The 12,198-nt window shown below is 31.4% G+C and overlaps 1 protein-coding gene across 2 annotated transcripts in view; it reads left to right on the plus strand.

Annotated features, from left to right (window-relative positions):
• The first annotated feature begins 247 nt into the window (after positions 1-247).
• LOC106079487 (meckelin-like) overlaps positions 248-12,198 on the plus strand; it is a 30,948-nt gene continuing 18,997 nt past the window's right edge. For both annotated transcript variants that reach the window (XM_056036978.1, XM_056036979.1), the window contains exons 1-7: positions 248-506; positions 4,960-5,042; positions 7,455-7,545; positions 7,677-7,773; positions 8,270-8,345; positions 10,776-10,847; positions 11,403-11,471. In XM_056036978.1, the coding sequence (XP_055892953.1) occupies positions 281-506; positions 4,960-5,042; positions 7,455-7,545; positions 7,677-7,773; positions 8,270-8,345; positions 10,776-10,847; positions 11,403-11,471 (714 nt within the window). In that variant the 5' untranslated portion in view covers positions 248-280. The remainder of the gene's footprint in view (positions 507-4,959; positions 5,043-7,454; positions 7,546-7,676; positions 7,774-8,269; positions 8,346-10,775; positions 10,848-11,402; positions 11,472-12,198) is intronic.

The raw sequence follows: 12,198 nt of genomic DNA on the forward strand, positions 1-12,198 counted from the left end.
TTTGGGGAATGGATGGACAAGGTTCTCGAAAACGGTTCTAACGATTTTTTTTTAAATTTGGCAGTTGATGTATTAAATTATGTAGACTCTATATCGTTGTGAAAAGAATTAATAGCTCTATGGCCTCACTGGGAAAAGTCAATTTTTTTTTTTTCTAGATTCGTGTCCAGGTTTTTCCCACCTCTCGCGCTCTCCTTTGTCAACAAGTCCTAACATTTGCTTGATAGATTTAGAATCTTGATCTAAGTTTTTCATTCTTCTCTGTTTATAGGCAACCAACATGGCTACCTATCACACATTTATGCTTCTGTTCTTTGTATTGGTTATAAGTCTAGATCAAGATCTGTATGGCGTATCAGGCCAACAGTCAGCCCAGGTAGATTACAAAGATGCGTTGTCTTGCAAAGATGGAACAAGTGATATTTATGCAGAGTTTTTCAATACCATAACATTGGCATGTGTTCAGTGCTCGCAAAATTCATCTTTGCAACGTCGAAGTTCAGACGGTTAGTTTTTTATATTATTTTTTAAAAATATATAGAATATAGATCTAGTCTAGATCTACACTAGATGTACTAGATTTAACTAGATAGACCATAAATAAAATAATAGGTCTAGATCTAGTTCTACCCAGAAAATTGTCAATTATTAAGAGTGACAACAAAACCAAAAACAACATGTGAACAACAATGATGAATCATGAATGGACAAACAAATAATAAACAACTAAAAGTAAAAAAAAACTAAAATTAATGCCACCTTTCCTTATGATCCTTATCAGGATCTTATAAAAACTTATTCAATTCATGCCAGACTAAAAACTCCAATATAGCCAATATACTATTATATAGGTGTTATAATAAAGTAAATGAAAAACTAATGGAATACCCATATAACATATTGATGAAATCATTAAAATATCTAACAAGGAATTAGGTTTTTGTGATGATAGCTTCAAAAGGAAGGATGTGTTAATATTAGAAGATATTACGTCATTGTTTGTTGTTTATGTTTTATGCGAAAGCAAAGAATTGGACGGAAATAAAAAGTTAGTTATATATGTCTACCTTGATAAAGACAGTCTCGTTATTATCATTATTAATTAGTAACGTCTACAGTAATTTATTATTAATCTGTGACTACAGAACAGTTTTATTAAAATAAATTTCTACCAATCAAATAAGAACATAAATTCTAAAATGTTATTTAACCTTGGTTAGGCCAATAATATTTATCTTTTCTTACAAAATACAGACGTTACTTCAGAAAAGAAGGCCTAGGTCAATCTAGTTACTCTAACTCTAATCAAATGTGAATATTCAATTGTTATGAATCTCACTGATTTATTTTGTCTGTTCCAGTTGCTTAATGTTTTCATGTGTTGAGGGGTTCAAAACAGAATGCATATTCTACTATTGGCCTATATAAGGATTACAAAGATACCAAGTTCATCCTTTAAGATTTTATAGTAGTAAAGTTTCAACAATAGATCTAGTTCTAGATTCTATATTGTACAACTTTTTAACTATATTTTTTATTGTCTTCTATATCTATAAATACAATAAAAATATTACAATATTTTATTTATATAGATTAATCAAGATCTAGACTAGTCACATACTGTCATATTTTAGAATCTTAATTGTCTTGTCTATCTTATAGATTACAGACGTTACTTTAAAAATGATGATCATGTGCTATGCATGTTCGTAGGTCAATCTAGCCATGCTTGTCAACCAATGTCTTAAATTCTGCCAAGTCATTGGTTTTCCTGGCTGACTCAGGCAACCCATTCCATGCTCTATTAGCACTAGGGAAGAATGAGTATTTGTACAGGTTTTTCCTAGCATATGAAACTAGGAATGTGCCTTTATATTTGTGACATTCTAAGTATTTTATTAGGTTTGTTTTTGTATAAATTTGCAGATTATAGTTCAGCCTTTTATGTATAATTGCTACTTTACTTTTAAGTTTTCTATCCTGGAGGGTCTTTAAACTTAATGATTTTACTAAAGGTGTGTCTCTAATCAAATGTGAATATTCGTTTGTTGTTAATCTCATGGCTCTATTTTATATCTGTTATAGTTTTTTAATGTTTTCTTGAGTTGAGGGGGTCCCACACAGAGGATGCATATTCTATTATTGGCGTAACTAAGATTAACTAGCATTTTAGTTTTATGTTCTTGTTTGATTTGTAAAAAATTATATTAATAAATCCTAATGTTTTGCTTGATTTTTTTATAATTTCATTAATATTGGGATTCCATGATAGTTTTTCATTTATTTTATTATAACACCTAGTTATTAAAAAGCCTAATCTACGTTTTGGTTCTGATGCCCTCTTAAGATTTTTCCACAATTCTCTAGCATCCTAATGAGGATCAAAAAGGTCAAATCAGGCGAAATGGTGAACTATCAGCTTATTATTTCTTTAAAAAGAATGGTTTAAAGGAGGGCAAGTACTTGCTCCAACACTTTTTGCAATCTTCCTTTGAGTAATGTTAAATTAAATGAGGCATCATCTGTATGAGGGCATCTAAGTCAAGTTCAGCACTGAAGGCTACATACTCTACTTTCTGCACCATCTTTCCAATACCAAAAATGAAAGAAATGATTGATACAGAGATTTTCTATGTTGATGTTTGCATCCTTCTTCTACACACATAGCAAGAGCTTTAACTTGCTGTCAACAAATTTGTTAAGCTGCTATCAACCTCAGGAAAATGAAAGTCATGTTTCAGAAATCTCCCAATGGAAATTACACAGCTCTACAAATCAATGTGAATGGCCAACCTGTTAATGTGGTGGAGTACTTTGCATACCTGGGCAGCATTTTGAATAGTGTCTAGCTCCTGTCTTGAGGCCAACAGCGCTTATGGTCACCTCTAATAACTGAATATGTCTTTCTGCCTATGTAATGGTATTAACAGAAATTATTGTCTATAAAGCAGTAGTTTTCATCACTTTTTTCTATGGCTCTGTGTGCTCTATATCTACAGCTTCTCAAATTGCTTTTATCAAATGTGCCATCACACCTTAATGGGGATATCCTGACAAGACTACCTTACAAATAAGGTGGGCAGTGTACTACTTATAGTCTGACAGCTGCGCTGGGTCAGACATCTATCCAATATGGGGGATAACTGTATGCCAAAAAGGATCTTTTTTTGGTGAGCTTAAAGGAGGACAGTGTAAAAGATGTGCCCCCAGTAAACACTGTGAAAATCAACTCAGGCGCCATTTTTCATAGAGGAAAGCAGCTGTCAGCAGAAGACTTCTGAAAGAAAATGATACAACTAGATCTGAATGGAAGGATGTGTTGAAGCAGGTCAGAGCCCTCCATGGGCTGTAGCACCACTGGGATTTATAATTGAAACTACAGCTCTTTGTCTCTTATTTTATTAATGCCATGTTCTGGAGAATGCTAGATATTGGCCATAGTGATAGTTTCAAGTGCTGAGGAAAAGAGAACAGCGCTGGCAGAAGAAAAGCACCAGAGAAGAAAAGCAAAGCCAATGACACTAGCTCCAGCTGGAATAACCTGCCCAGTGTGCAGCCAAACATTCCGGGCTCACATAGGTCTCACCAGCCACATGAGGAGGCACTAAATTCCAGTGCAAAGCCCTCAGCCCCCTGGATGACAAAAGTGGTCATCATTGAACCACGATGGACAACTATATAGTTTCAAGTAAGAAAGAAATTATAGGTAAAATAAAGGCAGAACGATTTGGGTTGTTGTGCTCTTTTGGAAAATGTTACATAAAAGTTGTCAATAGTGAAAAAAGTTTGCAAGCACTGTATGCTTTTGTTTGTTAACTGTGCCACATGAACAATATTAATATAGTCTACAGTCTACTAAGTATTAAACAAATATTGACAATACTTTAACCAGACTCAGATTAGTATATACCATTTAGGTTGTTTCGCATAGATGAAAATGTAAAAAAAAAAGTTTATCAATAGGATAGAAAATTTGTTGATGACCACCTGGCAGGAACAGGGATAGGAATTTTCTTGCACAAATGTTTGTAGCTAGTGGTCTGGTATTTAAATTATTTTCATTGTGACATGTTAAAAGATGTTTAAAAAGGGCAGGGATGTCTAAAGACCAGCTGAAAGATGATGTCTATTTTGAGTCACAGCTAATTTAAAAAAAAAACAACAACATAACATGGTGTTTAGATTTAATTGTCCATGAATGGTAGATTCTGTATCAACATTTTTTAAATTTCTTCCCCAGTTCTGTTTCCTCTTTTTTTTTTAATCCCAATATTTAATTTTTGACTTACAACTTATAAAATCTTGGATCTTAATTTAATTTGATTGGTTATGATTGCATAACTGATTTCTGTCAATAAAAGATGATATCCATTTTTTTGTAATCACTAATATTAATTTTAATATCTGTTAAAACACATTTTTTTAGAATACAAGTATGTATACAATTTCAAACATAGAACATTTTTCAATTCATCCTGATGCTGCATTCTTTTTCTGATATTTTCAATTCGTGTCTACTTATTTAGATTCTGAATTTACATAGGTCTTATCAACCAAGATGATTGCCTTGTTCTCCTTTACTATTATAAATAAATATATATCGCAATTGAAAAATGTACATGTATTTAATTTTTTTTTTTATTTAGTCAAAGTTTATGAATGTGTGTGTCTTCTAAGTGACAAAAAAATGTATTAAATTATATTAAATTCTATATTATGGAAGAAAAGGCTAAAAAAATCAACAACATTTGACTATGATCAAATATTGAAGAGTAGAAAGAAAGCAATTTAGATCACAACTAACTTGTTGAAAGCACACATTTTTTTCAACATTCATTTACCTCAGTTCCATTGATCATTTCAAAAGCTTTCATGGGCAATAAAATAACAGCAATTGCGATTAAAAAGAGATTATTTAATCTCATTACATGTAATATTTAAATGCTTATTTTTTTTCAGGTCTTACTTGTGAATGTAAACCTGGTTACAGATATTTAAAAAACTTTGGAGGATCAAAAGTGGAGTGTGAGCTTTGCCCAAATGTCAGTATAATTATGGATTCATAGATCATTTGTGTTATTTTGTTGAAACATGGAAATCTTTTAGCATTGTTTCTTGAGTATACCAAAAATTGCATGTTCTTTTAAAATGTTGTTCACAAAGAACTGTTCATCTTTTTCCTAGTAGCTGGAATAGCCCTGGGCTACTATGCCACTATGGAGGTTCGGTGGCTGAGTGGTAAATTGCTTGGCTTCCGAACCTGGAACCGGGGTTCGAATCCTAGTGAAGACTGGGATTTTTAATTTCAGGCGCCTCTGAGTCCACCCAGCTCTAATGGGTACCTGACATTAGTTAGGGAAAAGTAAAGGCGGTTGGTCGTTGTGCTGGCCACATGACACCCTTGTTAACCGTAGGCCACAGAAATAGATGACCTTTACATCATCTGCCCTATAGACCACAAGATCTGAAAGGGGAACTTTACATTATGCCACTATAGTCCTTAGTTGGTCATGATTCTCCATTACTTCTGTGTATTTCATTATTTATGTGCAGTTTAGTAAAAATGAAACAATTATACTGGCTCACCCGTGGGCACTGTCTCAGTGATTCCAAATATTAAATAAATTATTTATTTCAAATGCCATTGGGAGTGAATAATTTCAATGTGGAATTGCTTTAGATTAATAAGTTCTATATGTGTATTATAAGACAACATCTGAATGGTTTGATTTGTAAGTGTAACTGGATTTATAAATGCAAGCATGCAGCCTTCTTCTGCAAAATTATTAAAATGACTATCAAAATCCTATTGTAATGATTTGATTTTTTTCAATATATTCTTTAATTGGCCTGATCTTCCTAACATTCACTTAGTTCTTTTAAATGTTGACTTTTGCTTGTATTTGAACTGAGAGATAAACAGTTTCAGTTCCATTTTGAATCCAGTGATTATCATTTATTTAGCTTAGAAGCAATTTGTTTTAGGCCTGCAGTTTTAAATCTAAGCTATTGAGATGGCTAGTAACATCAGCTAAAAATGCTAAATCCAACAACCATTTTTGATAATGCAAAAGTGCTCTTTCTTATATTTCTCTTTTAGAACTTCTGAGAACTTACTATCCAGTTAGCCCAACACATGTCACAAATAAGGATGAGACCATCAGTTCCATATCTAACAGTTAAAAATATTCTCTGAATTTTATTCTAATTTTTCTGATCTCATTTAATTTACATATTTTACAACTGATATCAGCTAATGGAATAGTTTTCACATTGAGATTCTCTGTGTATTATGCAATATTTCAGAAGAGGTAGACCTAAAAACCTTTTGAACATTCCAGAAGCTATGCCAACTGATGGTGCACAATTATTACAGAAACTTAAAAGAGTGTACTAAAATTTAATATTGATTTTCTAGTCATGATATTTTTAAGAAACAGGCATGCTTCTTTGTTGTAATATTTTTGGGGTATAATTGCCACTTGTAATCATGCAATGCACAACTGTTGGTGCATGGCTTGTACACTCTTGTTGTATATGGTCATGAATTTGGTATATCACAAGGTGTGTAGTGATTAATTTTTAATGTTGATTAATATCATGTAATATTATTGGTTTATTATTGTATGATTCATGCCAGAATCATTTAAATATAAATATTCATTAATATTCATTCTGAATTAGAAGTTTGAAATATTGTCATCATCTCCCTTGAATATGCTTGAATATTGAAAAGTAATGTTTAAGCAAAAGTCTTTTAGTGCTAATTCTCCATAAACTGTTTAAATTGTTAACTACCCATAAGCAAAGCTGACACTTCTCCTACTTTCAGTACTAATCTAATGATTCCTCTATGTTCCATCTTTTCTCTGCCACTCTTTTCTTTCACATATTGTGTGCATCATGATTTGCACATTTTTTAAGCTGTTGTGGTCTTTCTAGTGTTCTTGCATTCATGACCTGTTCACTATTTCATAAGTTCTGACATTGACAGTTGGTTATATACAGCATTACTAGATTCCTATTATTATTAGATGAGTGTATTTTGATGGCATTAAATCCTTGATCTATCATTTTAATTTTACTTTCATGGGGAGTCAACAACATCTGTTTAAGAGCCCAAGGCTTAATTAGCTATTGTCTTAGTCCATATCTTTTTCATAATTAAAGAACTTAGTACCTTTTTTTTTTCTGGACATGTATTCATAGTTCTCTTTGTTGCCTGATTGGATTGGTTAAATGTCTGCATAGTCTAGGTCAGTGATTCAGCAAACCATAATTCAGAATCCATTTCAATATATCAAGCAATAAAAAAAATTATTTTGCTTGTTTGTTTTCATTTTTTGTTCAAATGTAAAAGATCAACATCTAGATAAAAGTGCTTAAACTTCATATTTATATTAGAGACACTATTGTAAAAAAAAAAACTTGAAAAACACAACTTTTTTTATTAGGGTGTTTCTGATGATGGTTGGGAGTGTGTGAACTGCTCCAATCGGGATGATACTACTAAAAAGTGTTTTTGTACTGATAACAAGATTAAAGGTTTGATAATGATTCACTTTTTGTTGCCTTTTTTAGCATTTAAAAAATTGAATACAAAACAATATAATTTTTTTATGAAAGAAAAAACTGTTATTTCTTACTAAATTTTTAAAAATATTTGGTGCTTTAAGTGTTCCGTCTCCTCAATGGCTTGTACAGCAATTCTACAAAATCTGTGGACTGTCAGACTTGCAGCAATGATACTCAGCCTAATGCAGATTTTAGCAGGTAAAGAAAACTAGTAATTGTAATAAATTGATATATTTGACATTTTTTTTGCCATTTTATTAAAATCACAAAGAAAGTACCTGGAATTAAAATTAAAGCAGCATAATATGACAATCTAAATTTAAAGAAAAACACAAAGGAGTAGAAATGCTAGAATAACTTGTTTATGCAAAACAATGTTTTGAGTTTCTTTTCCTTCCAAAGAACAACTAATTATATAAGAAAATAACTGAACCAGCCTAAATCTAATCCTATTTCAAATGTCACAAAAAAAAAAGATGCAATTATATGAGGGAAAAAAAAAGATTCTGTGCTGTACTAAGGGAAAAAAATGAGAAAAGTATACAGTTTAAATGAATGGAAAACAGTTATCTATTGGCAACATTATGTACTTAGTATTATTATGTATTATGCATATCAATACTGTTTTTGCTTAATATGTATGGAGGATGCAGAAGTATCTATGACTATAACCTGATTTTCTACTTGAAAATAGGTGTGAACGCTGCAGTATCACTCTCAGCATCAGTGCGACAAGAAACAGTTGTAGTTGTATAACTGAGACTGACAAGGTATCTAATTTATCTTTTTTTTTACTTTTATTTTTCCTTAAAGGGAAACTCCAATGGTTTTGACAATTTTTGATATAATATGTGTTTTGATTTATAGATAATGAATATATTATTCTTTTTTTTTTATTTGCAAGAATAACTTAGTAATTGATGTTTTTGTGGCATAATTTTTCTGCGCATCCAAAACGGTCAGATTTTCACTGAATTTCTGTGTGACGTCACGAGTGTGCACTCAAATCCTATAGATAGGGAGGCGAAAAAAAATTATCTTTGATAAAAAAAAATTTCATTAGTACATCATTAAAATACTTTAAAAGAAATTTCTAATAGTGTATAAATTATGACTGTATGTTTGATAGTAAGAAAGTTATGATTTTTTTGTGCCGTTTTGACCTAACATTGGTTGACATGGAAAAAGTGATGAGAGAGCTTGACGCTGGCTCAGCCAGCGAGACACACCCCCAAGGTCAAAAGTTAAAAAGTTGGAATTGAGTTTCGTAGACGATAGATCTACTTATTAAATAAGAAATTTAATAGTAGATCTAGTATTCGTAGTAAATTTCTAGCTCACAAATCTGATTTCATTTATATTTATGAACTTCAGTTGTTTAAAATGTCTGTCGTATCATTAATTCTTTGGCCTGGAAATCCAATGTATTGTTGGTACTGCACCTGGTATTAGCTTCATTTTTTTTTCAAATCCCATCTCCACAGCATTGAAGTTGCTGAAACAGCTTCTCTCAAAATGGTTTGAGCATAAATAGGAATTAGCTAATGCCTTTGTAAAATATTTGCTCTTCAGACGAATAAATTTTTCCCATTTTCCCTTTAAAACTTCATCTCTTGGAAACATGAAAAGAGACACTAATTTCTGTGTCAGCATACTTGCTGATTTTATCTTTGTGATTGGAACTACTGTTACTACTGCAACAAGCTGAAGAACAGCATTTCATTTTCTTCAAGTAGAAATAGAGGTTTAGATCTAGAATATTATTTATAAACAAAGACCGATTATAAATCAACGTTGAGACTACATCTAGCTGTGAAGCGTAACAATAAATGCGATCCGATAGGTCTAGATCTAAACTAGAGAGTTTATCGGTTATATAGGTCTAGATCTAAATTTAGCCAGCACCCTTGTGACCTCACGTTTTTAAAAACTAAAAACATCTCGCAGAACCCCGTTTTTTTGGGGGCGTGAAGAATTTTCTGTCTAATTTATTAAATATAAAATTTTCCGAGCATTTAAATAAAAAATGATATAATGTTTACTATTACTACTTTTTACGCAGAATTTAAATATGTCAATAACTAAAATTTGAAAAACTATTGGAGTTTCTCTTTAATATCTTGTCTGGAGCCCCCCCCCCCCCCCACACTTGTTTTTGCAGTGAAATGACCTGCATTATGATACACCCAAAACATTTTTTTTCTATTGCATTTTTTAATGAAACACCACCAGCCCATTTTTAGGCCCTTGAAGGATGATGATTTCCTGGTAAATTTGACAAGAACTGTCTATCAACTCATAACCAAACAGCAATTCAATGGAAAAACTCATTGTTGAGCAACTTACACCAACTTACTTTATTACTAAAAGTACAGGTCTTTAAGTAGCTCTAGGTCATGTTCATAACACATAAATCATTCAGATTAGGACAGTCTTTTAATTGTGTCTTTTAAGTTATGACCCTTGACCAAGGGGGAGTATTTTACTCTGAGGCCACGAATAAGAAATTTACTCTTCACCAACCCATGTCTGGTGGTCTCCCATCAATTTACTTACTTAGATTCTTCCGCACTGTTCAGTGCATTGGGCTGCAAGCTGTCTCCATAAAGATCTGTCACTGGAAACATCTGAAGCCTCTTCTCACCTGGTGTCCACTGCTCTGAAGTCCACCTTGAAAGTGTGGCTCCTAGTTATTCAAGGACGTCCCTGTTTGCGATTTCCTTGTATTGGCCTACTTGTCATTGCAACTCTTGGTATGCGGAATTCATTCTGTTCAAGGACATTTTCTTGCAAAAGATGCAAAAGAATTAGATGATTGCTTTATCCATTTATATAAGACTTTTAAATCTGGTTTTTAAAATAGTATATGTGTATAATTATACCATTTGGATTTTTAAATTTCCAAACCAAAGATTTTACTTTTATAAGAACTAAAGTAGCTATTGCATCTATTTTGAGCATAATACAGGCCATGCTTTGAACTCAGATTATCAAAAGTGTTTTTACTTTTTGAGATCTAGTTGTGACCATAGACGGAATGCATAAAACCAAAGGCAACTTTTGTCCCTACCAGAGGCCACCAACAATGAAATGAATAAATAATGGCTCAAAATTATTTGTTTATATATCATGCTTCTTTATTTTAAAATAGTTTATTTGCATTCTTAACAACATTTTAATATTTTTTTTAACCACTTTAGAAAAAAGGTATCTGTATTACTGGTACTGATCTGACCAATCCTCCGGCTTCTGTATTTACCATACCTCTTGAAGTAAGTCTAAGATTCCATATCTCTTATGTCCTTTCCTTTTTGTGTAACCTTTTTTTTTTAATAGTAAATACACAAAACCATCTAATTAAAAATGAAAAAAAAAGATTTATGTATTTATTTTATATGAGTATTGCATCTCTGATTGTTTTATACCAAACCCAAGACTATATTCCTCGCTGGCATGCTTACTTTTGTATAATCTTTTAGATTCTATTGTGAGATTTTTTTTTTTAATGAATTGTAGTAATGTTTGTAATCATGGAAAATTGTCTTATGCATTTTGAATACTGCTATTTTTTAGCTTTTACTGCAAAAATATCTACAAATTTTTCTTTTAAAAAAATAAATAATTAATATATCGTATGGGAGATAGAAGTAGAACTTTATAGTGATAATTTTGTAAATATTATATTCATTTTAGTTTCTGAAGTCAATAACAGATATGTGTGTAATTTAAAACATTTATCTCTTTGGATAACTATCTTCAATAAATGAGTATATTAAGTTATATTTTATAACAAAATAATTTGTACTTATTGTTTGAAACCTCTACAGACTAGTAACACAGGCATAGAATCAAAGTATATGAGAGAAAACCTGGAAGCAGATTATTTCTTGTGCAAGGTAAATATTATAAGCTAGAACAACTTTTGCTTTGAAATGTCTAAAGGAGAGCAACATTTTTTTTCAAATATAAAATATTTATATGACTATACTGTGGCTATTATTATTATTTTTTTTTTGTGTTTAAATTTTTAAAACAATCTAAACAAGAATGGTCGTGTGTACTGTCATCCAATGAGACCCATGTGAAGCTCAGTACTGAATTACGTTTTGATCATTGACTTATTGACTTTTAATTTAATATTTTCTCTACAAGATTTTAATGTGCAATTACCAAATCATCCTATTATTAAGAATTATAACAGTCAGAGTGCAGAGCAGTTTGAATGCAGAGCAGTTTGAATGCAGTGTGCTACTGTGCAAAAGCAGAGTGGTGAAAACTGTAGAATGGAAAGAGAGGAGATAAAGCTGGATACAAGTGTTGACATTTATTATTGAAAATAATATTTTCTTTCTATATTTTATGCATTCAAAATAATTATCTTTTAACCAGTTTTTGTTAAAGAATAAATCACTATATGTAGTTTGGAAATAAGAAGCATAGTTGTTGAAAATGTTGCTCCCATTTTTAGGTTCATAAGCCTTTTTTTTTTTTTATTTAACTTATTGACTTTTTGTAAAAGCAGGTAGGTTAGAGGTCACTTGTTCTGATCAGGGGATGAGACTATCCAAATATAGAAGATATCTTTTTAGTTTTTATTTACTAATAAATCTGTAGTAGACAAGC

Source organism: Biomphalaria glabrata, chromosome 7, assembly GCF_947242115.1.
Source record: "Biomphalaria glabrata chromosome 7, xgBioGlab47.1, whole genome shotgun sequence".
NCBI classification, from domain to species: domain Eukaryota; kingdom Metazoa; phylum Mollusca; class Gastropoda; family Planorbidae; genus Biomphalaria; species Biomphalaria glabrata.